Source organism: Panthera tigris, chromosome A2, assembly GCF_018350195.1.
Source record: "Panthera tigris isolate Pti1 chromosome A2, P.tigris_Pti1_mat1.1, whole genome shotgun sequence".
Lineage (NCBI taxonomy): Eukaryota > Metazoa > Chordata > Mammalia > Carnivora > Felidae > Panthera > Panthera tigris.
Window position 1 is genome coordinate 118,999,142 of NC_056661.1, and position 24,915 is coordinate 119,024,056.

Below are 24,915 nucleotides of genomic sequence, written 5' to 3' on the forward strand. Positions count from 1 at the left end.
CTTAGGGGTTAGAGCCCTGGTCTTATACTGTTAAATAACTTGCCCAAGATCACACAGCTGGTGAGCAACAGAACTGAGATTTAGTTAGCAACTTTAAAAAAAATTTTTTTTAATGTTTATTTATTTTTGAGAGAGAGAGAGAGAGAGACAGAGACAGAGACAGAGACAGAGACAGAGTGTGAGCAGGGGAGGGGCAGAGAGAGAGGGAGACACAGAATCCGAAGCAGGCTCCAGGCTCTGAGCTGTTGGCACAGAGCCCGACGTGGGTCTCAAACCCATGAGCTGTGAGATGATGACCTGAGCCGAAGTCGGACGCTTAACCGACTGAACCACCCAGGCGCCCCATAATTAGCAACTTTCTAATGTAAAAGCTGGTCCCCTGACCACATTGTTAGGTTTACCACAAAGAATGCAATCTTATTTATCAAGAGTAAAAGCAAAAGAAAGCCTAAGTTTAAAAAACCTTCCTTCTAGTACAGTTAAGAGATTTCTCCAAGGTGTGTGTGTGTGTGTGTGTGTGTGTGTGTGTGTGTGTGTGTGAATGCACATGCACTTTACATTGGCATTCTATTATGAGAAATATTTGGCTGTGAAAGGAGAGTATATGGTGTTCGATGTAGTGATTGAAATAGCCTTGCTTTCTCACAGCCTCAGAACTCTCACAGCACTTTGCTCAAACTACTTTCTGGCCTTTAAAATTCTACCTTCCACTACAGACATCTGTGTGGGCCTCACCTCCCTATTGGACAGTCAGGGCTCAGCAGGCAGAGGTTATTTTGCTCCTAGCTTGGGGCTTAGGGAATAGTAGGTGCTCAGCGACTGTGTGAGGAAAGAACGAATGAATGAGACCAGTGTCCTCGGCATTCTGATCCTACCCCCAGTGCGTGCCAAGCTTGAATCACTTCTGAACAAATTCTCCGAGACAGGTAATCAATCACTGTCCACAGACCACTTTCCCTGAAGCGGCCTGTGAACAATGCTCTGTGAAGATCCCTGAATTCCCTCCTGGAGCCACCGCAGTTTGCCCTGTGGATTTGGGGACTTGCCCCTCCCCCTCCCCTTTACCCAGCCTTTCAATGGGAATGTCTGATAGGCATGCCTCCAGATCCCCTCTGGGTACCGCCTGTACCCTTTCCCCCTTTTTCTCTTGGAAAAGTCAGGTTCAGGGTATTTCCTAGGCCCTGACCTATACCCCCTGAGCAAAGAAACCACATTCATGCTTAGGGAGGGGTCCTATATTTTGGAGAGCAGGGGCATTAAGAAATCCTCTTTCCCTTTCTGTGCTGATGTGGAGTGTTGACCGAAAAATGGTGCTGTTGTCTGGGGGCCTAGCCCTGGGGGATAGAAGGAGCTGGCCCCTGCGTTTGTTTGTGAATGGCTCGGACCTTTTGATGAATTGGGAGTCTGGTACGGCGTAACCTCTCGTGGGTGGTGGTTCAAGGAAAAGGCCTTTTCTTTCCGTGTCCTTTTTCCAGGGTGTTGTAGTGGATTTGTAGGCTTTAGTGAGTGACTCTTTTGTTTAATAGGAAGTTGAGAAAGGCATTAAGGACTTTTCTAGCCCATGGAAACAATTTAGTGATCCTCAAAAATACAGCTTAATTCTGTACTTTTAAAATACAAGTTTAATGGTCCTTAACTGTGGTGACCTTGTGCTGAGAGGCGGACTTGAGTTTTCTTATTCTGCCCCCTTGTGAGCTCAGTATTCTCCTCTGGGTTACATTAGGAACTAGGCATCAATTTTGAGTGTTTGAACTAGTTTATGGGGATGAAATCATCTCTGTAATGTGTGTATGAATATGTACGTATAAGCACACACACCCCAACTTCTTAGTAAGAAAACAGGCCAAGAGAAAAAAAGTGTGTGTGTGTGTGTGTGTGTGTGTGCGAGTGTGTGTGTGTGTGTGTGTGTGTATTTGGCCTATTAACACATTTTCTTATTGAAAACTTTTTTTGAGGAGGCCAGTATTCCCTAGTAAGTGTTCTGTGAGCTGATGGCTGATGGTACCGGCACATGAAAACAGAATTTAGAAGCTTGTGGTGTTCTCTACTTAAATTTTAAAAAGAAAAAAAAAACACGCTCTTTTTGATGGGACTATCCTCAACGTTAATATAAAACCAACAGGCAATTATCAGGAGTGAAAAGGCATCTGAGAAAGAGCCATATTTCCACCGTGGGCCAATGCTTTATTTTGCTTCTGTTGAGTCAACACTGCTTAAAACGGTGTGGTAAGTTAACTGGAGAGTGGGGACTGTAGGTAGCCAAACCAGGTAATTTATTTAAAAAAAAAAAATCTAGGTAGCTTATACAAGCTTACTCATCTGTCTCCTCTGTGGATTGAACCTGAAAGGGTATGCTTATGCTTAGTTAAAATTTTGGCAACTGTCCCCACCCCTGCTCCACTAGGAGATGGAGTGATAATTTCACACGCTTTCTTGAATATTCATAAAGTTTTCATTGGCATTGAATTTAGCCTCATCCTAAGCTTAACTGGGTTAAGTTTTTCAGAGCTCTTTGAAAAGTAGAGAGAGGTGGATATGCCTTCAGTCCCTTATTTTCATTTCCTCTATTGTGAGCGGGCTTTGTTTTACGGTCTCTTACTGTCCTCTTATCTGCTTTTTGTCTGGGAACCAGGAGGCACGGGCCAGGGGGCAGTGGTGCTCCTGCTATTATCACCCTTGCAAAAGCTGCACTGTGGGGTGTTGGATCAGGAGACTTCGGTACCACACTGTGCCGGTCGTTCTGCAATTTGCAGAATGTTTCACAGCCCTGCCCTCCACCTGTTAACTGCCAACGGGGCTCCCAGGAACAGAGGCACCTAACAATTGGCTTCACATATTTCCGCATCCCCTTTCCGGACCAGGCAAAGAAAGTATGCCTTCCCTAGGAAGGCAGATGAAGACGTGCCTTTTGCTAGTATTCAGAGAGCGAACCCTGCTAGAATGACGGCAGCATCTTCAGATGACAAGGGTTTTGCCTTCACATGGCCTTTGAGTGACCCGCTAGGACTGTCCAATGTTCACATGCTTGACATTTGAAGCATAGTGTGTCAGGAATCTGAATCAAGTCTTTGAGTGTATTTTTACCTTGTATCCAACTGACACCGTGAGGTGTAGCAGGCTCTGAACACAAATCTGCCGGCTACTTCACATGGAACTGGGAAATGCCCAGCTTTCTGTTGGGAGTCCAGGGGAAAAGTCCCTAGTTCCATACGATCATTTGCAAATGTTTTTGAATAGTAAGTCAGTAATAGTAATCTTAAAAGGAAATAATCTCTTACCAGGCCTTGCAGAAAGTAGCGAGGTCTGGCATGATCACCACTGTGTTTATATACACTCTTACATTTTGTAGTTCAGATTCACGCACAAGAAGAAAACTCACCTGTAAAGTATTATTGCAGCCCTTAGGTGGACTAAACGTATTGTGTTGCTTGGGGATACAAGGATATTTATATAGAATGGAGATACAGAGAAAACGACTCTCCCCGATAAAAATTATGTGAATGTGTGAAAAGAAAACCAACTAGAATGTTGTGATTTTCCAGACCATTTAAAAATATTCATTGTTTATAAACACAGTTGTAAAAGCCAATATACCCAAACATCTCAAAAGTTATCCAGAGGCAGAGCAGAATTATTTGGGATGTGTTGTAATTCTAAAAAAGGCAGCTTTTACTGTAGTAGAGCAAAAAGGGAGAAGAAAGAACTGTACTGCTGACTTTTTCCTGATTTTCTAAACAGGCTGCTTTTGACTTGTAGAAAAATATATACCCAGTTTTGCAGTCAATCTCTTTGCTGTTAGAGTTTTTCCTTTCAGGATTTTAGGGGGCAATTGTTTTAAATTGCAGCGGAAGAGGGGGCGCCTGGGTGGCCCATTCAGTTGGGCATCCGACTTCAGCTCAGGTCATGATCTCACGTTTTGTGGGTTCGAGCCCCACATCGGGCTCTGTGCTGACAGCTCAGAGCCTGGAGCCTGCTTCGGATTCTGTGTCTCCTTCTCTCTCTGCCTCTCCCCCACTTGTGCTCTGTCTCTCTCTGTCTCTCAAAAATAAATCGATGAAAAAACATTTTTTTTTTTTTTAAATGGCAGTGGAAGACTTTCTGGAAAGGTAAAGATGACCATGTCAATAAAACCCCGGATCCCTTCTTATTCCAATTTAACTTTTCTTTTCTTTTCTTTTCTTTTCTTTTCTTTTCTTTTCTTTTCTTTTCTTTTCTTTTCTTCTCTTCTCTTCTCTTCTCTTCTCTTCTCTTCTCTTCTCTTTTCTTTTCTTTTCTCCTTTCATTGCTTTTCTCTTCAGTGTATTCTTACTGGGAGCAGGTAAAAAGGCAGAGTTTGCTGCCTTCAGCATGTCTTCTGAGGTTGTCCTCAGTTAGAAATAAGTCAGCTGATTTGGTTCCATTTAATACTTCCTGAGAATCTCTGTCCTAGCGCTTTGTTAACCACATGCATGCCAAATACACTTTTTTTTTTTAGAGAGAGAGAGTGTGCCCTGCAAAAAAAGAAACAAAAATACCATGCTCCATGGGAACAAGAAGAGGAGTAGGACCTGAATACACACGCTGTGGTGACTTTTTCAGCGCTGCACCTCGAGTGCCCAACACTGATGCTTTTAGCAAATACGTTCTGAACTATTGAACCCGTCGATAGGAAAGCTGTAAGGCAGGACTGTGCAAAACATAAGTAGAAATTAGCCAGCAACTTTGAAAAGAGGCCTCGTATCCAAAGAAACATATGGAAAACTTAAAAAAAAAAAAAAGAGGAATCTAACATATGAAAACCCAGTCCCACTGGAATGTTTTTTCATACACAGTATAAACGCCACATAAATAAAACCGCAAAGCTCTGCAGGCGTACATGAGTGGACGTGAGCCCCCAGCACCCTTCTGTTCGGGCCTCCGATGGGGAGTAAAGCCTGGGTGAGTTTCCAGAGACAAAAACTGTTTGGAAATCCTTCCTCCTGGGAACGGGGGCCCTGGTTCGAAGGAGACTTTGGCCAGTCCCTTAGCATAGCCTGACGCAGTGTGCGAAACAGTCCTCCTTAAGTCTGTGATTCAGGTTGTAAGACTCCGAACTTTGGGGATACCGGTGGATGGCGAACATGTTTTAAGGACAAAGATTTTCTGGTTTGAGTGGAAGAGTAAGTAACTGTAGCGGTACGTGTAAAGTTTAGGACTTCCGGGGAAGAGTACTGGCCGTTCACTGCCCAGCAGCACACCCCCTTCTCGCCACGTCCTGGTGAAATTTTCACTTAGGAGGTACGGTCCCACTGTTGGTCTTGTTCCCTGTGTAAATCTCTGGTTCGAAAACTTTGCGGCATTCAAGGCGTGTCAAGCTTGAGGGCTGAAATGTCACTTTAAAAGCGGGGGTTAAAAAGGTCACACAGCTGCAAATAATAATAGCCCAATGAAATTCAGATTCTAGCTGCAGCCCACTTCAAGAATAACACTGAGACAGGAAACAAGCCTACTAGATCTTTTTCCCAGTAAGGCTAGGAAGAATACAGCTGATAAAATGTGTGTATGCACACATGGTCGTGTGTGTGTGTGTGTGTGTGTGTGTGTGTGTGTGTGTGCGCGCGCGCGCGTGTGTGTATGAGACAGGGAGACAGACACACAAAGAGAGATGGAGAAAGACATACAAGACAAGACAGAGACACAGAGAAATAGGCACACAAAGAGAAAGAGTTTTAGACAGCGAAGATACAGGAAAAAAAGAGAGACCTACACAGAAAGGCAGAAAGGGATACAAGGACACACTCACAAAATAACTGATTTTCTTGGACTTAAATTCAAGGGTGTTTATTTTTCTATTTGACAGTATGATATTAAGGTTAGAAAACTAGAGGTATATTGGAAATAATTAGCTTCCATGAATTGTTTTTTCATATGGTATCTCTTTGAATGGTCTGATTTTACAATGTTTTCCTAAATGGTCATGTTTTATAGATGAGCAAAGGAGATAGTGAAAGGTACAATATCCTTCACAAAGAAAGAAAGTCTTAGCCCCACACTGGATATAAAATTCTCTTCCAGGAGCTAGCCGTGTGTTGGGAAAACCATCCTGCCTCCTTGAATTTCTGTTGGGTTATTATTATATGTGGCTCTTTGCCTTTCTGACCAATATGTTGAGAGAAATACTTGTTTTTTTCAGAAGCATGAAGTACATATTGGCTATGCACTTAACTAATTTAATGAGCAACTTTTGTTTCCAGAAACAAGGACTGATCTGCTGTCACACAGCTTGACTAACTCAAGATGCTCCTGTTTGTTAGCGGTCCTCAGCACTGTAGGAAGGACCTATTTTCCCCTCTAGAACCTTCTTGGCAATCTTGTAAGCTCAGCAAGGTAGCGAGGTCTCTTTCACATGAGTCCTGTCCAGAAGGCTCTTTCCACACTCGCAGTAGGCCAATAAATGTCGACAGATGTTATTAACTTCATATTAAAATTCCAGCCCCCCCTTCAGATCTATAATCCATTCATGGTCAGATTAACAATGTCAGAGCTGATGGGGACATATCAATTTTATCATTAGTGCTCATTTATATGTACAACTTCAGTTTGCATTTTTGAAGCTCCCGTAACTTTCGGCATTGATAAAAGTGCATACAGATTTTCAGATGAAAACAACGTTGTTAGTGTCTTGATATTTCAAATCCTGTGTCACTGTATGAATCTGTCTGCTGTTACTGGAAGAAATTTGTTCCATTCTAAGATTAGAGACCTGAGATTGGAGTTTGGTGTTAACTAAGGATCAGTATCAGCTTCCTATGATTCAGACAGGGAAGCATCACTCTTGGCTGATTATAGCAAACTTCGTTGATGTAGGTTTTTTCCCTTTGAGCTCGGTTGTTGCCCTTGCTTAAAATACATATTTATAGAAATTTGTGTAGACTGTCCAAGTTTTTAGTAACATTTGTTTTTTGCAATATTTGCCTTTCATGAAAAGGTAATTCCAAGTATATCTCTAAATGCCTGGCAAAGCATTTGAATGGATTGCATCAGCCATTGTGGAAGATTTCCCATTTTAGACCAGGAGGAATTTGTGGGGTCAAACACTGAACAATGAAAGAGATTCTTGCTCATTTCAAGGCTGAGGAATCCAGTGGCAGTTGAGGGTTTGAATTGTAAATCAAGCCTGTCATCTCCTTGTCAACTGGGAAAAACCTCTACTCGCTTTATGTACTATTAGGGTTTGTTATTAGGGTTTTGTGTTGTTTTCCAAAATTTTGAAGGGAAATTAGACTCATAAGGCATTTGTTCTAAGTGAACATTGAATCTGAACTTTGGAGAAGAGGAACAAAAACTAGAGCTGTTTAGAAACTCCTAAATGATTAGATAGTGTCTGCCACAATTATGACTGTATCTAACCGAATTTATGGGGTCACTCAGTGTTTCTCAACGGGTGCTCTGTAGGGATCATAAGTAGCCAGCACATGGCTAAGAGACTGGTCTTCAGTGGCCTCACTGTCTATGGCAATATTAACAGACCGAACTTACAGTGAATTAAGACGCTTACATGTGAAATTTAATGGAAACTAGCCTCCTCTCAGTGTTTTCACCAAAAGCAACTTTGACATCTTTTTTCATGAAGTCTGGTGAACTGTCTTCCCTGGCCATAACTGAGAACGAGTGGAACAAGGGGTCTGCACAACCTCTCGCCTTGCTGAAAATTTGGTTCTGGGCCCAAAAGTTTGAGAACCACTGCCTTAGGAGTAGAGAAAAGGCAAGCTGTTTGGGGTGGTTTATGATGATGATTCAGGATTCATTATCCATTCCACAAATATTTATTGAACGCCTACCATGTCAACTCTACGCAGTGGAGCCTGGGGTATGGCGACTGCCAAACAAAACTGGGTTCATTAAAATGTCCCAGCTGGTAAAACAGCAGAATGGGAAATAAGAGGTTGAGGCATGACTTCGGAGGCCCTAATGCAGAACAAGCTGGCTAAAATCATGTCTGAGTGATTTGCCCCGCTCAGCGGATGATAAAAAGAAAAAGATTTGTGGGGCTTTCGTAGGAGTCCGTTGGAAAGAATAGTGATCATACTCTTTGCTGGAAAAGAACCATAATAATAGACCATAAAAAGAGACCTGGTTCTTCACTAATACATCAGACCAGATCGTACTAGTTGATAAAAGTAATGAAGCCCGTGTGGTAGAGCGGTACCATTTAGTAAAACCATCACAAACACCCACACAGCAAGCAATGAGCAAGGGCGTGCTGTTTGCCGAGGGTTGAATGTGGGAACTGCAGTGCGTCAAAATAAAGCAGTTGAGGTTCACACACTTCTGTATACACACCCACTCACCGTAGACTTTATTAATCACTTAAGCCTATTTTATTTTAGCAACTGCCATTTTACCCTAGGACTTTCATTCCAGCACCGTGTTGCCAAAACATTTGGGCCGTGGGATCCGTAGCATATGATAAATTAGTACAGCTTCATTCATGTTTAAAACATAGAATGATAAAATGACAGTAGCAACTCGGTTGAATATACTGCTGACTGACATCTAAACTATTTGAAGGCAACCTGTATTTCTCTGATTAATCATATTGCTGTAAACGTAACATCCATACCATGATGGCTCAATAAGACAGAGTAAATCTCTATGGCTGGGGCCTATTTCGTCTTCAAGCATCCACACCATAGTCTAAGTCCGTGGTATCTGCTGCAGCTCCTATGCACGTTACCCCTTGGTTATGGCACATTGTAGCCAACAATTAAGATAAAATAGCTCATGCTGGGGCGCCTGGGTGGCTCAGTCGGTTAAGCATCCGACTTCAGCTCAGGTCACGATCTCGCGGTCCGTGAGTTCGAGCCCCGCATCAGGCTCTGGGCTGATGGCTCAGAGCCTGGAGCCTGCTTCCGATTCTGTGTCTCCCTCTCTCTCTGCCCCTCCCCCGTTCATGCTCTGTCACTCTCTGTCTCAAAAATAAATAAACGTTAAAAAATTAAAAAAAAAATAGCTCATGCTGATACTAACCAGAATTGCTAGATTATTCCCATTGTAGGCTTGAACTTATGGAGAAAGTCGGCATTTTGGTGAACCAGCGTGTGGGGTAGAGTTGTGATTATGGTGGAAAAATACTTTCTTCTCGTACTTACCTGGCAGGGCTTGGCCCATCTCTCTCCTCACTTTGGCTTTTTAATGAATCTCTGTCAACCTTCAGTAGTGGCACTTCCGATCTTGACCACTTCTATTAGTTAGACATTAATCTAATTATTATCACTAATTACTACTTCTGGACGTATGCCGTAAATGCGTTTATATGGAGCTTTCCCTTTTTACTGTCAGATAATCTTAGCATTGGTTCTCTTTTGTTGTATTGGCATTCTTTTGTTACCTTAGCGACTAAAAGTCTTAGGTGGCATCCAAGGAAGACTCACCTTATAGCAGATTCTCTTTTATAAGTAGAGAATAGTTAACATTATGGTGAGGATTAAGTAACACTTGTCCACAGAACCTCCCCCACCAGCCACCTCCAAACACACACACACACACACACACACACACACACACACACCCTTAAATACAGAGACCTTTCTCCATAATTTGGGCATGTCTTACAGGCCTCCTCACTGATCAGTGTGATACAGGAATGAAGGAGCTGAATATTATGTTCATAGCCTTATTGTAAAGAGGGGGAATTGAGGCCTGAAGCAATTAAATGACCCAGCCCCAGTTAGGCAGATCATGGTCACAGAGACAGAAAAGTTCCAGGAAGGCATTTAAAAATTTACTAGAAAGACAAAGCATATTTAATTAATGGATAACTCAATTACTGTTGTTTTTTCTATCTTGGATCAAAACCACTCTCTCACCCTTTATTTTGAGGCTTAGAAGTAAATCAGCATTCACAGGGGACAGAAGGGATGCTCTGTGATAAGCGATTTGAGAAGTTATTTTAATTGCTCATGACTTTCCTCAGACAGGGACAAGTGGAAAGCTCCTAAAGATACTTGTTTTTTTACTTCTCATTCCACATATAATAGAGTAAAATCATTTAAGCAATACATCTGATCCAGGAAAGCTATAAAATGATGCTAAGTTGCTGCGTTGGTAAGTGACCAGTGGGCAGTCAATCCAGACACAGATTGGAAAGGGTATTTACTGAGTGAAAATTGTATGAAGAGGAAGCAGTGTGAAGAAGAATTTGCATTTGTAAATTTGTTTTGTTTTTTAATATCTGACCAGGAGTGTTGCCTAAGGCAAGTCTTTTCGCTTGGTATTTCAGAAAAGTGAAAGCGTGCACCTGTTTCCCAAAGAATAGATATGAAGTCTGTTAGTGTTTGGGGCAAGGGTATAGTGACAGATTAGCGTTGGATTTTTTTGCAAGATAATAAAGCTTCCTTGGACAAAGGGTAACTATTTCTTGAGTAGAAGCAGAGTTCCCTCTTTCAAGGGTGAAGGTGACTTGGGACTCCTTTGGTATCACCTGCAGTTACCATTTTAAGGAAGCAAGTTCCTTCCTGTGCTTCAGAGATAAAGCAATAGGCTTTAGTCCCCTGAGAGAGCCACGTCCCGCCAGCGGCACACGTAGCTTATTTAAACTCAACTCTAAAATTGGCAAGAAAGAAAAGTGTGACTTAGAAGACGGTTTAAATTGTGAAACTTAAATTTGCATAGTACTTCACGATGTCTAAAAAATTTTTATGTTGCTGTATAGATCGGTAACCACAAAACCACGTGTATGTACTTTTATCGGGTTGGGGGAGGATTTGTCAAGGTGATTTTGATTATGCTCAAGTTTTGCCTCATAAGCTTACCTTAGAACCTCACCCCTACATAAGAAAAGACCCACACTCGAATTTAACCTATGCCTGAGACCGTAACGTCAGATTTCTCCCCACAAAGCTACCTTACGCCAGATAACTGCTGCAGATCAGATGGGCGATGGCCTTAATGTAATATTGATTTCAAATCAGCCTGTACAACCAAATTAACAAAATATCCCAGGTGACGTTTTCCGTCTTTTCTTATTTCTGTTTCTCCCTGCATAACTCGGGTACTTTTTGTTGAGGCATCCGTGAATGCCTGAGATGAAAGGGAATTTAAGATCACGGCTCACCACTGGGGTCATTTGCTGAGCTGGCTGCAGGGCTATTTTGCATCCTGTGGCTGTCCTGAAGCTTGGTGGGGTGATCATGGGTGAATTATGTGACTGCTGCTCAGGGTTGGTCACCACACTGGTGACAACCCCATTCGCTTCCTCCTCTCCCGCCAACTCCAAAGGGCAGGTGTGAACTTTACTTTGGAATCTTCTTGCGCAGGTGCGGTCTCACCAGGTAATAACATAGTCCAGGTGGTTTTCCAGAGGCAGAATCTCTGCTGCACAGCCCCATGGCATTTTTCTTCAAAGTACGATAAATACGCACTCAAGCGAACAATAGGAAGGCAGACTGCAGGAAGCCTAATGAACTTCAGCGGGACCTGTGCTCACGTTAACGTTTATCTTGTCTAATTTGGGGACTGGCATTGCAAGGGGCTCCGAGCAATCGCCTTTCTCATGTTTCTTAGGTCGAAGCAGGAGATATTCATGGCTTTCTGTTTTCCTTCCTCCCTCTCCCCGTGACCCTTCAGATTTATGAGGAATCCAAGATGAATTTGGAGCAGGAGAGGCCGTTTGTCTGCAGTGCCCCAGGCTGTTCGCAGGTGAGTGTGAGAATCCTTTGGTCTGTTTTGCCAGAGACTACCTGCCTTCTGACAGGGAAGCAGCTCTCACTTGCCAATCATGCCTGCTGTGGGCTTGCTTTCTTCACCAAGATATCGTCAAAGCCCCCGTCACCATCCCCACCCCCATCATCTTCCTCATCATTATTATTTTCTACTTTGAATAGTTTGAACTACTTCCCTCAAAGCCCCGTGAAATACATCAGCATTGGCCTTTTCCATCCTTAACTTTCCCCCTGGAAGTAAGCCAGACGCATCCTGCCCACCAGATGTTCAGGACTGTTATTTCAGAAAGGGGAGGGAGGACGCTGCTTTTACAATAGTCACTTGATACGGGGCCTTTGGATTACTGGTGGAATAGCTCACCATCAGAGCTGAATTCTGTTTTGTTTTGTTTTCCTCTTTGAGTAAAATAAACCCCCTATAACGCTTCTAGAACCCACAGTTTTTCCACTTATCTAAACTTCAGGAGGGGAGATTAAACATCAAACCTCTTTGCCTCCAGTGGCTCCCATCAGGCAGAATCGTTGTGAGGATTAGATGAGATACTACATGTAGAGTATTTAGTATAGGGCCTGCACATAATAGGTGCTCTATTAATGTTCACCGTTGTTACTGCTACTGCTGTTGTAATTACGGGCCGTGTGGCAGGATTTCCCAAGCTTGGCACTATTAGCACTTGGGGCTGAACGATTCTTCATTGTGACGGCTGTCCTGTGCGTTCCAGGATGTTCGGCAGCCTCCCTGACCTCTCCCTTGGGGGCGAGGTCCCCTTGGGGGCCACCATGGCCCCCGGTTGAGAATGACTGCCCAATGGTTTGCGTTTTTGGCTTTAGCTTTGTTTCTTTTTGGACCTCTTCCCTTTCGGGTGTCCCCCGATTCTCGCTGATGCTCTCCCCGCCCGTTTTATGTGTTGCTATGAGCCGTCTTTTCTCCTTTTTGGAATCAGGCAGGGTATAAATAAATAATGCCACAGACGTGTGGTCACCGGTGTCAGACGCTGCTAGAGCCGGGGCAGTGAGAGGCTGAGCAGAGGCTGTTGGGTTTGGCTGTTGGGTTCTGGCGGGTGACCTATGAAAGAGGAGTCCGGGCGGGGACCAGGTTGGAAGGGATTAACGAGTGAGTGGGTGGTGAGGCAGTGGAGGTGGCCAGCATAGAACACTCTTTCAAGAGCACCAGGGCATGACGGGAAACAGAGTGATATAACGGTAGCCTGAGAAGGAAGCAGCCTGAGAGAGGTTCTTTTTAAGCGAGAGGCTAGCCAGGCGGGGTTTAGTCTAGGACGCTGGTAGTGAAGGTTGAAGAGGTGAATTTCCAATGACCTTGAACTCAGTGAAGGAGCAGCCTTCTCCCCTGAGAAGGCTGAGTGGACCAGTTGGACAAAATGAGGCTTGAGGATTTCCGTAGTTTCTAGGTTGCCCGGTGAAACTCCAAGCCTTCCCCCTCAACCCCTTGCCAAAGTTAAACGTAAAGATGCACCTGAAACTTGATGTTTCTATTTAATGTGTTTCTTTCTCTTGATAGGCTGTTTAAAAAAAAAATATGCGTAGCTTTCAGCTGAAGACGTGTTAGAATTGAGGAAATGTCATAGTTCCCTAGTGGTTCCAAGGGTCTCCCAGTGGAGTGTTAGCCAATTACGGTCAAGTCAATTGTTGTGATCATGGCATTTACGGTAATGACCGTCCAGAGCCTGGGAACCTGCATAGAGAAGAAAGGATGGCTGGGGTTTGGAAAGGGGAGTGTAAATATGAGTTACCAGTGCTTGTGCTGCATTGGGGGTGATGTTTCCCCCTTTTCCCTCAATGGAAAGAAACTTTGCTGCATTAGGAATGGTCTACAGTACCTGGGAGGTTTTTTGTGTTACGGCTCCTTATACATTAGCTTTGTCCCAGACATCAAGAGAAACAAGCTTCTTTTGCCCTTTCTGATCTCACAGATTCCATTGTTAATTTCACTGCCCCGTTGCCCTCAGCATGAACATGTTTTGAGTTCCAGTGGCTTCTCTCAGCTGTGTACCTGTTGTAGACTCTACATTTTGGTTATTTACAATTTGCTGCTATATTCCTGGTAAATTAAAAAAAAAACCCACGATGCCCCGTATTGTCTCTTTGGGGAAGGGTTTATAGTTAACATGGCATACTATGGAGATTATTGTCACTTAATAAGTATTGTGGTTAATATTCTATTTTAGGTTGTTATTTTATGGAGCCAGAAAATGGCTTACAAATACGAAGTAAAAGCTATTGCCATGTTGTTTGTTGATTGTATATATCACAGTAAAAATTAAAGTAAGGATTTTAGCAGAAAGACTAAGAAGTTTACCCTGTCTATAAACCACACATGGTAGTGTCCCATATTATAAGGTGTTATAAAGGACCAAGAAAATAGATGAAGCTCCATCAAAAACCCCTGTTGTTACAAATCAAACTTCTATGTAGTTAGAAATCTGACATAATTACCATGCTTTGCAGATTCTAAATGCGCCAATATATATGATACAAATAACAAATAAAGAAATGATTTGTATTCCCCAAACTACTTTTATTCCAAAGGATTTAGTGCAGTGAATTCCCTCATTCATATGAACCCAAATCTATACATGTTGCAAAGAAGATGTCTACCACGGTATGCAATAGTAGTCGAAACTTAAAATGACTATCCCAAGGGACTGGGAAGCTCCAAGAGATTCTCTAAATTGTCAAAGATTCGGAAATGTTCAGCAGAGTTTATTGCCTTTTGTTGTATTTTCATTTGACTTTGGTAAAGCAGACACTTTGTTAAGTTCAGTTATCAAAAACATACCAGTCTGAGTCAGGGGAGGCTAGGATCTGCTCCAATAACAAATTATCCCGAAGCTTCAATGGCTTAAACCAACAATCGCTAATTTCAATTGCACAAGCATCCATTTCTATCGGAGCTTGGCAGGACATTCTTCATAATCTTTTAGAATTCAAAAATGCTCTTCATATTCCTGCAGAGATTTAGGAAGATTGAGGAGCCACTATTTCTTATATTGTAAGTTGCCAGACTAAAGGGGAGATGGTCTTGCACCACGAATTAGTTGCTGACATATGAGTAACGTGTCATTTCCATTCATGACTCCATGGGCAGAACGAGTCACATGGCCCCACCCAACCACAAGAGGGCCAGGAAATCCAGTCCCACTATATGACTAGAAGCCAGACAGCTGAAAACATTTGGGAGCTGCATTTTTGATAACCGTAACATCATTCTTTGAAAATTAATAATAAAGTGTTGGTTTACGATACTGTACAGAGTATAGAATCCTAAAAATGATTTGCCATGTTACTATAAGTCATATATATATACTTATAAAAGATCACATAATGAGTGTGCAAGGTCGTCATAAACAGAAACATACCAAACAAATGGCATGTGCACATTTGTAGGTGTATGTATCAAATAGTTGAGCATGACGTGGAATTCTTTCCCAATGTCTGACATGAATCAAAATTCTTTTCCTACTTCATGCATTTCTCCCACTTTTGGTTAATCTATAGATCATGTGTAGCATACTTATTATGCCTTAGACTTAATTTTAGACAAAAGTTCCAAATAGTTTTGTGAAACTCCAGGGCTACTTAGGTCTAAATTCATTTCTTTTTCTACTTTGGACATGTTTTTCCCCCATGTAGAGGTAGAAATGAGAGAATTTTACTTGGCTTCTTTGGGAACATAAATAAACATTGAACATTCATTCAAACACTCAAATTCTTTGAAGGTATAGCATATTTCTATTGTATATATTACTTGAATACTTTCAATATTGTTCATTTCTTCTTTCTCATTGATTCTTTAAACACAAATTTAGGGTCTTCCTTCAGATGCAAATCTCTAGTTCCTAAGGAAATATCTAATTTACTGATGAGTCATGACAGTTGACTATATTCGAAGACTACCTAGGAAGTAGAGATTTTTAAAAGGAATTCCCAGAGAAGGAACGGGGAGCCAGAGATGATGGCAGGCAAAGGTCTCTATTTCTTATTACTCTTAAGCCAGATTTTACTGCAACCTGGTTAAGCCCCCGGTAAACTATAATGGCAATAATTACGCGTATATTTGGGTGCAATTCAAAGGAACAGCTCTGCCCATTTGCTTGCAAAAAATAATTTGTCATTTAACTTAGCATGCTTTCACACTTTTTCAGAACTAATTTTTTGTTTTGCCTGTCACATATGCAATGCTGAATACATCTCTTTCTCTGTGATGGCAAATATATGTTATAAAACTAAATGGCTCCTCTCCCCTCTTCCCACCCCCCCCCCCTTTTTTTTCTATTTGTCTGACAGCGCTTCCCAACAGAGGACCATCTGATGATTCATAGGCACAAGCATGAAATGACTTTGAAGTTCCCCTCAATAAAAACAGACAGTATGTTATCAGGTAAGGAGCCATCAAGCAAAAAGGCTTTGGGTGAACAGCATCAGCCGCACGGGAGATACTTGTTCAACTTATGATAGGATAGTTTCCAATGGCAAATGCTGTGCCTTGAAGACATATATTTCTAAGGTACAGCAGAGACTTAAAATAATGGTAAGCAAAAATGTAATCAGCTAATGTGGTGTTCACTCAAATAACTGGAGAGCTGGGACTTCTCATTTTCAGGAACGTAAAATGTTTATTACTATGAAAGTTGGCTCCATCTAAGTATTTTAAAAATCACATGCCTGTAATCAGTCAAGCAAAACATCTTCACTGAGCATTTGTGATGCACACTAAGCTGTTCTGAGCGCCATGGGAAGTACAAAAATTGATACGATTTCCGTTCCTGAGGATGTCACAATATCGTGAATGTGTGAAAATTTAGCCAGGAGGACTATGTTTCAGATGAGTATTTGGAAAATGCTGTGTGACTTTAGTAGAAGGAACTTCCTCTCTTTCTCTCTCTCTCCCTCTCTCTCTCTCTCTCTTTGCATTGTGGTGGTCAGTGAAAAGTTTTTTTTAAAGAAACAGAGCCTGCCTCCTAAGTGGAAGATTAAATGAGATGATAATGCAGGGGAACGTAGCCAGTGTTCAGCAAATGTGAGCAGAAATAAACAATAATAACAATTAATCCATCAAGTAATTGCAATTCCTTCCTATTTTTGATAGGTGGTGGCGGTAAGTTAAAACAGAGTGCAGGGCCAGGAGCGGGCAAACTTGAACTCTAGCATGGGCTCTGACTCCACCGGCCAGATAACCCTGAGCCACATCAGTGAACCCTTGTGGGCCTCATTTTCTTTCCACATAGAATGGGAATGATTTTATCTGCCCAGTCTATTTCACAGGCCTATTGTGAAGATCCAGTGAAAGAATGTCAGTGAAAGTGTTTCACAAACCCTAGCAAGGTAATCGAAGTGTTTCCTGTTACCCTTTTAGGCTAGAAATATTTCACCGAAGCCACTGTCTTCTTGGCATCATGAAAGAGATAATATGCCCATAAACATGCTTTAAATGATATCAGAAGAGAAACGGACTGCCCTGGCAGGCCTGGCTCATATAATTTCGCATTTCTATGGCACTTAAATTTTACGAGTATTTTATTATCCCTATTATTAGTAAATCCTCCAGGAGTTTTGTCAGACAGGTTATTATTACAAGTCATATTTTACTGATAGAGAAGAAGGGGCATAGGGAGATGGAGAAGCTCTCCCAGGCTTACCGCCCGGGGCAAAGACAAGGGTCCTTCGTTCTGCAGTCCTAGCCCACTGACTGGCATGGCCGCTGCATTGCTGGGCTTCAGCGGCTTGTATCGACAACCAGATAATCCTGGCGCCAGGGCCATCCACACGTCTCACAAACCCGCCAGTGACTCGTTAGTAGTGTGGATGTGCTGTGATTTAGAAGAATCTCGAGCCCAAAGGCAGCGTCTTTCCTTGCCTCCGCCACCACCCGCCACCTCTCAGCCTCCTCGTTTGGATCGAACTAGTTGGCTCTTCAGAACTTGTTTCATCTTCCCTTACGTCTAGAAGGAGAGATGCAGAAGCGTAGATCTGCAAGAATTACAAAAGCCCAGAAGCGTTAGGAGGGATCGTCTGTTCTTTTGTTTTTTTATCGTTTCTTCTGTTCTGTCAGTCGTCTGTCATTCCCATTATGAAGCGGTGTGACTTTATCATTGAACGATGCGCATATATATATATGCAAGTAGCAGGGCTAGAGATGTTGCAATTCCCAATGTTTAAATTTATCGGTTCTCCTCTGATTTTTCCCAAGTGGAAGCCCTCAAATAGGCTTCTTAGTGTTAGGACAGGGGGAGGTGTGTGTTAAGGAGTAGAAATGATGTGCAGATACTGCGGCTTAGTGGTAAGGGCCAGGTAGTATCTTTCAGGTATACTGCTGGAATGGCCCTATGAGGAGCCCCATCCGAAGGTCTGAAAAAAAGGAACTAAGGGTGTGTGAACACATATATTGCCTGTAAACAGATTTTATTTATTTATTTATTTATTTATTTGGAGAGGGGAAGAAAGAGAGAGAGCGAGATCATGAGCTAAGAGAGGGACAGAGGGAGAGAGAGGGAATCTTAAGCAGGCTCCATGGTCATTACAGCGCCAGATGCAGGGCTCGATCCTACCACCCTGGGATCGTGACCTGAGCCGAAATCAAGAGTTGGGTGCTCAACCGACTGAGATGCTCGGGTGCCCCTGGGGGCCACTTTTTTTGTTGTTGTTGCAATATCCAATTACACAACATTTCATTTCAGATGAAGTGGAGCTTGACATAGAAAGAGAAAGTAGGGTATATATGTTTATTACTAATTTCAGAATATCTGGTTAACTTGTATTTCGGAAAATCACCTCCTCCTTCGTTAATTGCAAATACTATAGTTAGAGACATTAGTGAGATGCCACAGATAGGCTTTTTGAAGGTAAGTGTCCAAAGCGTTGTCAGATCTGAAATAATTTCCTGGCTTTGTCATAAAGTCCATTTTATTCAGGCCAGGTACAACTTACTACTCAAGATGATTGTAAATGATCTGCGCCATGCCATAAGGCAGAGTAGTAAAAGTGACAGTCATGATGTTTTATTAGCATGAGTGCTCTTATGGATAGACAGTAAACATAAAACCTCAGTTTAAAGAGACAGTACCAGTTGGTACATGAATGGGGTGGTGGTGGTGGATTCTGAGGCAAAAACTTCTAGACCCTCCCACCTTGGCCCTCCCATCCTTATTTGGTTCATGTGGTACATTTCCAGAGTCCCGATATGATGATGGACTTGAGTCTTTCCCTTTAGCTGTTCTTGTTGTGAGTGAAGATAATTTCATGGTGAGAGAGGTTGTGATATCAGAGATTTCTAGGTCACAAGGCAGAAATGGGAGCCGACTGAGAACATTATACTGTCACATACAGGTTGCAAAATCACCAGCTATTATGCGACAAAAGATGTGTTTGGTTTGAAAATTATGATCAAGTTTTAGTATTAAAGCTAAAAGAGTATGGCGTTTGGGTCTATTTTAATGGTATTGTGATTACGCATTCAGGAATTCCCAAATCTCGCCCTGTCAGAAACCCCCAACCCCACTTATTTACAGAGTTCCCAGGTTCTGTACAGGTAAAGGCCAAAATGGGAATCAAAGTGCTACTTTATTTATAGCCAGACAAGCAAATAATATTCCACATGAGAAGTGCGTGCATGCGTGTGTGTGTGTGTGTGTGTGTGTGTGTGTGCGCGCATACTGGGAGAGTATGGTGGAAATATTGACCTAGAAGATGACAGATTTTGCTTCCTGAAAAGATAGAGTTTGCTTCATGAAATTTAAGAGTGTTGCAGACCTTTTCTCAAACGGTAAAACCCAATCAACATCTCATCTGAGAAAGAGATACGCGAAACCACACCTTTAAACGCCTCCACGCAAGACATCATAGCCCAATTAATGCTGGAGGCAACTGGTGTGTGTGCTTGGAAGGAAATTAGAACAGGCATCTGCTGGGGTGTGGAAAGAGGGGCTAAAGTTGTCTCTCCACCGTCACTTATTCATTCATTCAACAAACACTGAGTGTCTGCAAAGATCCTATTGTGCTAGGTGCTGGGGATGTGGCACTGAACACGACAGATGAGGCCCCACTTCCGTGGAACTTACTATACTCTACTGGGGGTGGGAGGAAGAGAGGTAATTGACGACACCCCTCCCTCCAGATTAATAAATAATGAGTTAGTGACAAGTGTGAAGATGAACCATGACAATGTGAAGTAAGTGTCTAACCGGCTGCTAAAGGAGGTCAGGAAAGGCCCCTCCGCATTAGTGGCATTTCAACTAAGACCCAATGCTCAGCACTGTGGGCTCCAGTGTCCTTTCTCTTTGTCTTCTGAATGTGTGGGGCTGAAAGTGGTGACCCCACAACACCAGATATGGTGCAGCTGACACACACGGAAGAGAGGTGAGAGAGATTGGCTTCTTTATTCCGCCTTCCTTATTCCCATTCGATGCAGAGATCTACTGTAAATGACAGTAGAGTCCCTCAGAACCCCATTGGGTCCCTGGATTAAGTCTAGCATGAGGGACTATCTCTAATTCCAGGCTCTACACCTAATTCTCACCACGGAGAAAGCAAGAAGCAAGAAATTCAGTGAAGTAGAACATGAGATTGATCATGATTAACAGGATGATCTCAGAACCCAAATCCATTGCTCATGGCCGTTTGCTACAAACCTACATAATAATCCATGGGCATTTTAAAGGGAAAGTCAGAGAAAAGGTGACCATCTCATTACAAACTCTTTTTGGAATGAACTAGGGTCTTAAAAAAAAGACTGAATAAGTAAATCTCTCTCTGTCTCTCACGTGGGTGTGTGCGCGCGCGCGCACACACACACACACACACACACACACGGACCATACTTACCTCCTCTTCCATTGATGATGAAGGTACATAGTGACTCCCCACTACTGAAATTCATCAGATCTCTATGGAACAGAGGGTGGCGGAAATGGCTTTGCATTGGAGGGCAGCATGATAATAACAATAGCTACCATTTATTGCCTTGTCTTATACCTATAATTGTGCCTCCTGCTTTATGTACATTATGTCATTTAATCCTGGCCACTTTTTTTGCACAAAGAAATAAGATCAGGAGGGTAAGCAGTTTGTCCAAAGTTCCTGTCTATAATTTTCTCATTGTACATCTAGATTTGCTGAGCTCCATGCACTAAGAACATGGTTTGGTGTTACATGATTGGCTTATTTCTTCATCATATGGAGAAAACAATCAAAAGTTTTTAGAAAGAGATTATGTTAACACACTAGCATTTACAGGAACAAAGAGTGCGTTTTAAATCAGATTTTCCCCTCCATTATGACAAGTGGCAATGGGCATGAGTAGGAGTTGTCAGCCTGTCATTCATGTTTCCAGCTGGTCAAGCAAAATTGAATTTTGAATGATTCACCTGATTACCTCGGAGACCTTGATCTGCAGTACTCTTTATATATGAAAAACTGGCTTCCAGTCTATTCCATCTGGAAACTAACATCTTTGACAAAGAGTGTAGGAGAACTCTGGCAGTTGGTGACTGAGTGGAAATCTGAAGCTTTAGCTTCCATGGTTCAGGGCAGGGCTTGATCAGAGAGTCACCTTGGATCCCTCAGTTCATCTGGCCTGAGGAAACATGATCTCCTGGTGTTCATAACCCTCTTCACCAGCTCAGCTCCTCTCACATGAATTAAAACTACGGCTTGAGCTGCCTGGGCGGCTCAGTCGGTTAAGCGTCCAACTCTTGATTTGGGCTCAGGTCATGGTCCCAGAGCTATGGGATCGAGCCCCCTCATCAGCCTCTGTGCTGAGCCTGGAGCCTGCTTACGATTCTCTCTTTCCCTGTGTCCTTCTCTCTGCTTCACTCTCTCTCGCTCTAAAAATCAATAAATCAATAAATCAAATATTAAAATAAATAATACAATAATAAAGATATAATATATATAAACTTATTTATATATATAATTTGGATAATATAAATAAAATAAAAAATTAAATAAATAAATAAATAAATAAAATAAAGTAAAAATAAATAACATTGTGGCTTGATTGCTGTGAACACTTTGGCTAGGCCATGGCTGACCGTGAGTAGGTGTGGATTATATACTTGATTAATTTAAATCTGAATCTGTGTCTTCTGGAGCCCTATGTCATATGAGATGCCCTTGTCAGAGCATTTTCTAGTTGATTCAAGGCCCTCCCAAGGGCCTCTAGTCCACCAGCTCTCCACCCAGACAGTAAATGGATTGCAGCATTCGATCCAGGAGTCTGCCAGTGTCTCATCTCTCGCTGACCTGTATCACCCACACCATGGCCAATGCTTAAACATCCCACCGCTGTTGTTTAAAAACCAGAGTTGCCTTGGTTTGTCCCATGGAAGCACTGCCTCTTGGGACAGATGCAGGGAAAGAGTAACATCAGTGTTGCAGAGAGGACCCTATTGCTCCTATTGTATAGTCACACTCAATAAAAGGCACATTTATTGTATAAAGGAGCCTGTCTAAAATTCCGTGGAATTCTGTCAGTTGTTACTGATTGTTGCTTTTATAAAGGATTGTGTTATTTTAAAATTCATTTAGGGGCACCTGGGTGGCTCACTTGGTTGAGCATCTGACTTCAGCTCAGGTCATGATCTCGCGGTCTGTGAGTTCGAGGTCCGCGTCGGGCTCTGTGCTGACAGCTCAGAGCCTGGAGCCTGCTTTGGATTCTGTGTCTCCCTCTCTCTCTGCCCCTCCCCTGCTCATGCTCTGTCTCTCTCTCTCTCTCTCTCTCTCTCTCTCTCTCTCTGTCAAAAATAAATAAACATTTAAAAATTTTTGAAAAAAAATTCATTTAATGTAAACCCTCTTAATTAAGACATTATGAAAACCCAGAGAGGGATAGGGATGAAGTAAGAAATTTTCAAGAAAGCACTTGCTGAAAAATTCACGGGATAAATATAACTATAAAAAGAATATCAAAACTAAGAAAAATGCCTTTTCTGAGAACCCCAACTCTTACTAAAATAGATATGCTAATTCCAATCCTTTTCTCTATTGATTTGAGCAGCATTCTGCAGGAGTTCCATTAAGCTACGTTTTGTTGGTTGAATCTGAGCCATGCAAATAGTAAAAATGCATTACCTTTTAAAAAATACCCTATAATTAGAATGGTCACTAATTCAAACTGATCTTTCTTATAAGTGGTTTGAATTAGTGGGGCTTTTATAGTGTTCCTAGCCACCATCAATTTAATACGAAATGATGTAAAATTACTTCACATAGTCCTTTAGTGAGACCATAGTTGAGACTATTAGACCAGTGGGTAAGACAATTTTGCTTAGGAAGTTTGCATTCTTCTTCTCTGATATGTTATGGGAACTCTGCTTTTACTGTTTTTTTTTTTTTTTTATCATTTGTCTCCTTGCCTTTTTATCATTGAGGAAAATGAAACATAGACAAACGTACAACTCAAATGCAGCTCTGAAACCCAATGAGGTAGCAGCCTATTATTAAATGTAGAGCAGACTAAACACTTTTGAAAAGAAGAATCGAGTTTCAGGCTTTAGCTTTGTGCTTGTCATTTAGACTTTGGAGTAATCATACTTGCTGGGGCTGAAGCATTTGATGCTAGGCAGACTATGGACTGATTGGAAAACTTAGTGAGTTTTTTCCCCTAATAGTTGTAGCCATGTACTTGTCGTCCTTCCCCGATGTACTGGGGTGCAGAATTTCCTATCGTATAACGGAGGGGTGAATTTCTAAATCATATTGTCAAGCCTATGGCACTCTTTCAGGTATACAAGAAGGGTCTCTGTATGGCAAGAATCCTCTACTTAGCTGTTTCCAGAGGCAGCGATTCTATGAAAAGGGGCTCCTTTTTCAAGGAACAGACTAACCGTTCCAAGAAGGGAACCTGAAACTGAAATAGGACAAACTTTACAAAGGATTTTTTTTTTATACCTTTTCGTGCCAATTTTTCTTGTCCGAATGGTAAAGAAATCCCAAGGACATGCGAGGCAGGTAGAAGTGGGTAACATACCTTACTTGCCCTGGTCCCAGCTGTCTGGGTCTTCTGAGAAGCTGGTATGCTCTTTGCGAACTCCCTGTGCGAAAGCAATGTGTAGGTGCTTATGCAGTGCCAATTCAGATTTGCAAAGGTAAGAACGACAAACTACTTTCAACTCAAGGAAAGCCCAAACTCAAAAGTTACTACCTTTTAGGTTAGTTTGATGGGGCGCCTGGGTGTCTCAGTCGGTTAAGCGTCCGACTTCAGCTCAGGTCATGATCTCACGGTTCGTGAGTTCGAGCCCCGCGTCGGGCTCTGTGCTGACAGTTCGGAGCCTGGAGTCTGCTTCGGATTCTGTGTCTCCCTCTCTCTCTGCCCATCCCCCGCTCATGCTCTGTCTCTCTCTATCAAACAAATGAATAAACATTAAAAAAAATCTTTTAGGTTCGTTTGAGATTTGGAGTTGTTTCTTTCTCTCAGTCAGATGATCCCCACTCAAGTGGAAACACTAAAAGAAAGGTGAGCAGAAATGCCTGCAATGATCATCTCAGCTCTGAGTTCCCACCGGAACCAGTTCCTGTAAGTCCTTGGAGTGTGGCCTGTTATGACTGAACACACCTTAGACATTACCCACCAATGGGGCATCAGCCACCGTTATTCATGAACTGCTGCTACCGTAGCTGATGCATGCTCTTGGTTCTAAATAAGGTGTGGCTTATAAGAATTTTAATTTACGGCCATGGATATTGCTCACCTACTTTAGATCTAATTTCAGCCGGAATAGTTATTTGACAAGGCATTCATGTGGCTGAGAAACTCTGACTCTTTTATTTAAGCTGCTGATAGATTTAGCTGTCCTCTTTTTGAAGATTTGCACATTTCCTGGCTTACTTGGAACTGGTACCATGTGGGATCAAAGACCGCTAGAGACCCTGTATTAATTCTAATAAATGTTAAAATAAAAGTTAAGCTCCATTTTCTGGTTCCTGTTGTAACTGGAAAGAATAGCTCATTCACAAGAAGAAAATGAATTAAAAATTAGGAACAGTGTGCCTTATCTCTTCCAAATGTGGGTACAGATATCTGTTTTGCTTTTCCCTTATTATATCATACAGCAAAGAAAGTCACATTTAGTAACAACTCTATGGCCTCCATCTGGGTCTTCTGCTCTAGGCGTAGGAGGGAACCAACTCCCTTTAGGGTTCAAAGCTCCCCTTGCTTCAGACCTTTTGTTTCCTTGTTGCTGCCGAGAGGCTCGTGATGGCGGCCATTGCCTTTACTATC

At 42.3% G+C, this 24,915-nt stretch overlaps 1 protein-coding gene across 10 annotated transcripts in view; it reads left to right on the plus strand.

Annotated features, from left to right (window-relative positions):
* The window catches only part of CREB5 (cAMP responsive element binding protein 5), a 480,741-nt gene that overhangs the window by 147,892 nt on the left and 307,934 nt on the right, over positions 1 to 24,915 (plus strand). For 8 of the 10 annotated variants that reach the window (XM_042968884.1, XM_042968866.1, XM_042968875.1 and 5 more), the window contains 2 exons: positions 11,587 to 11,658; positions 15,987 to 16,080. In XM_042968884.1, the coding sequence (XP_042824818.1) occupies positions 11,605 to 11,658; positions 15,987 to 16,080 (148 nt within the window). In that variant the 5' untranslated portion in view covers positions 11,587 to 11,604. Of the gene's footprint in view, positions 1 to 9,346; positions 9,439 to 9,998; positions 10,066 to 11,586; positions 11,659 to 15,986; positions 16,081 to 24,915 lie in introns of those variants that run through there. The other 2 variants (XM_042968917.1, XM_042968861.1) reach the window with 2 other exon arrangements.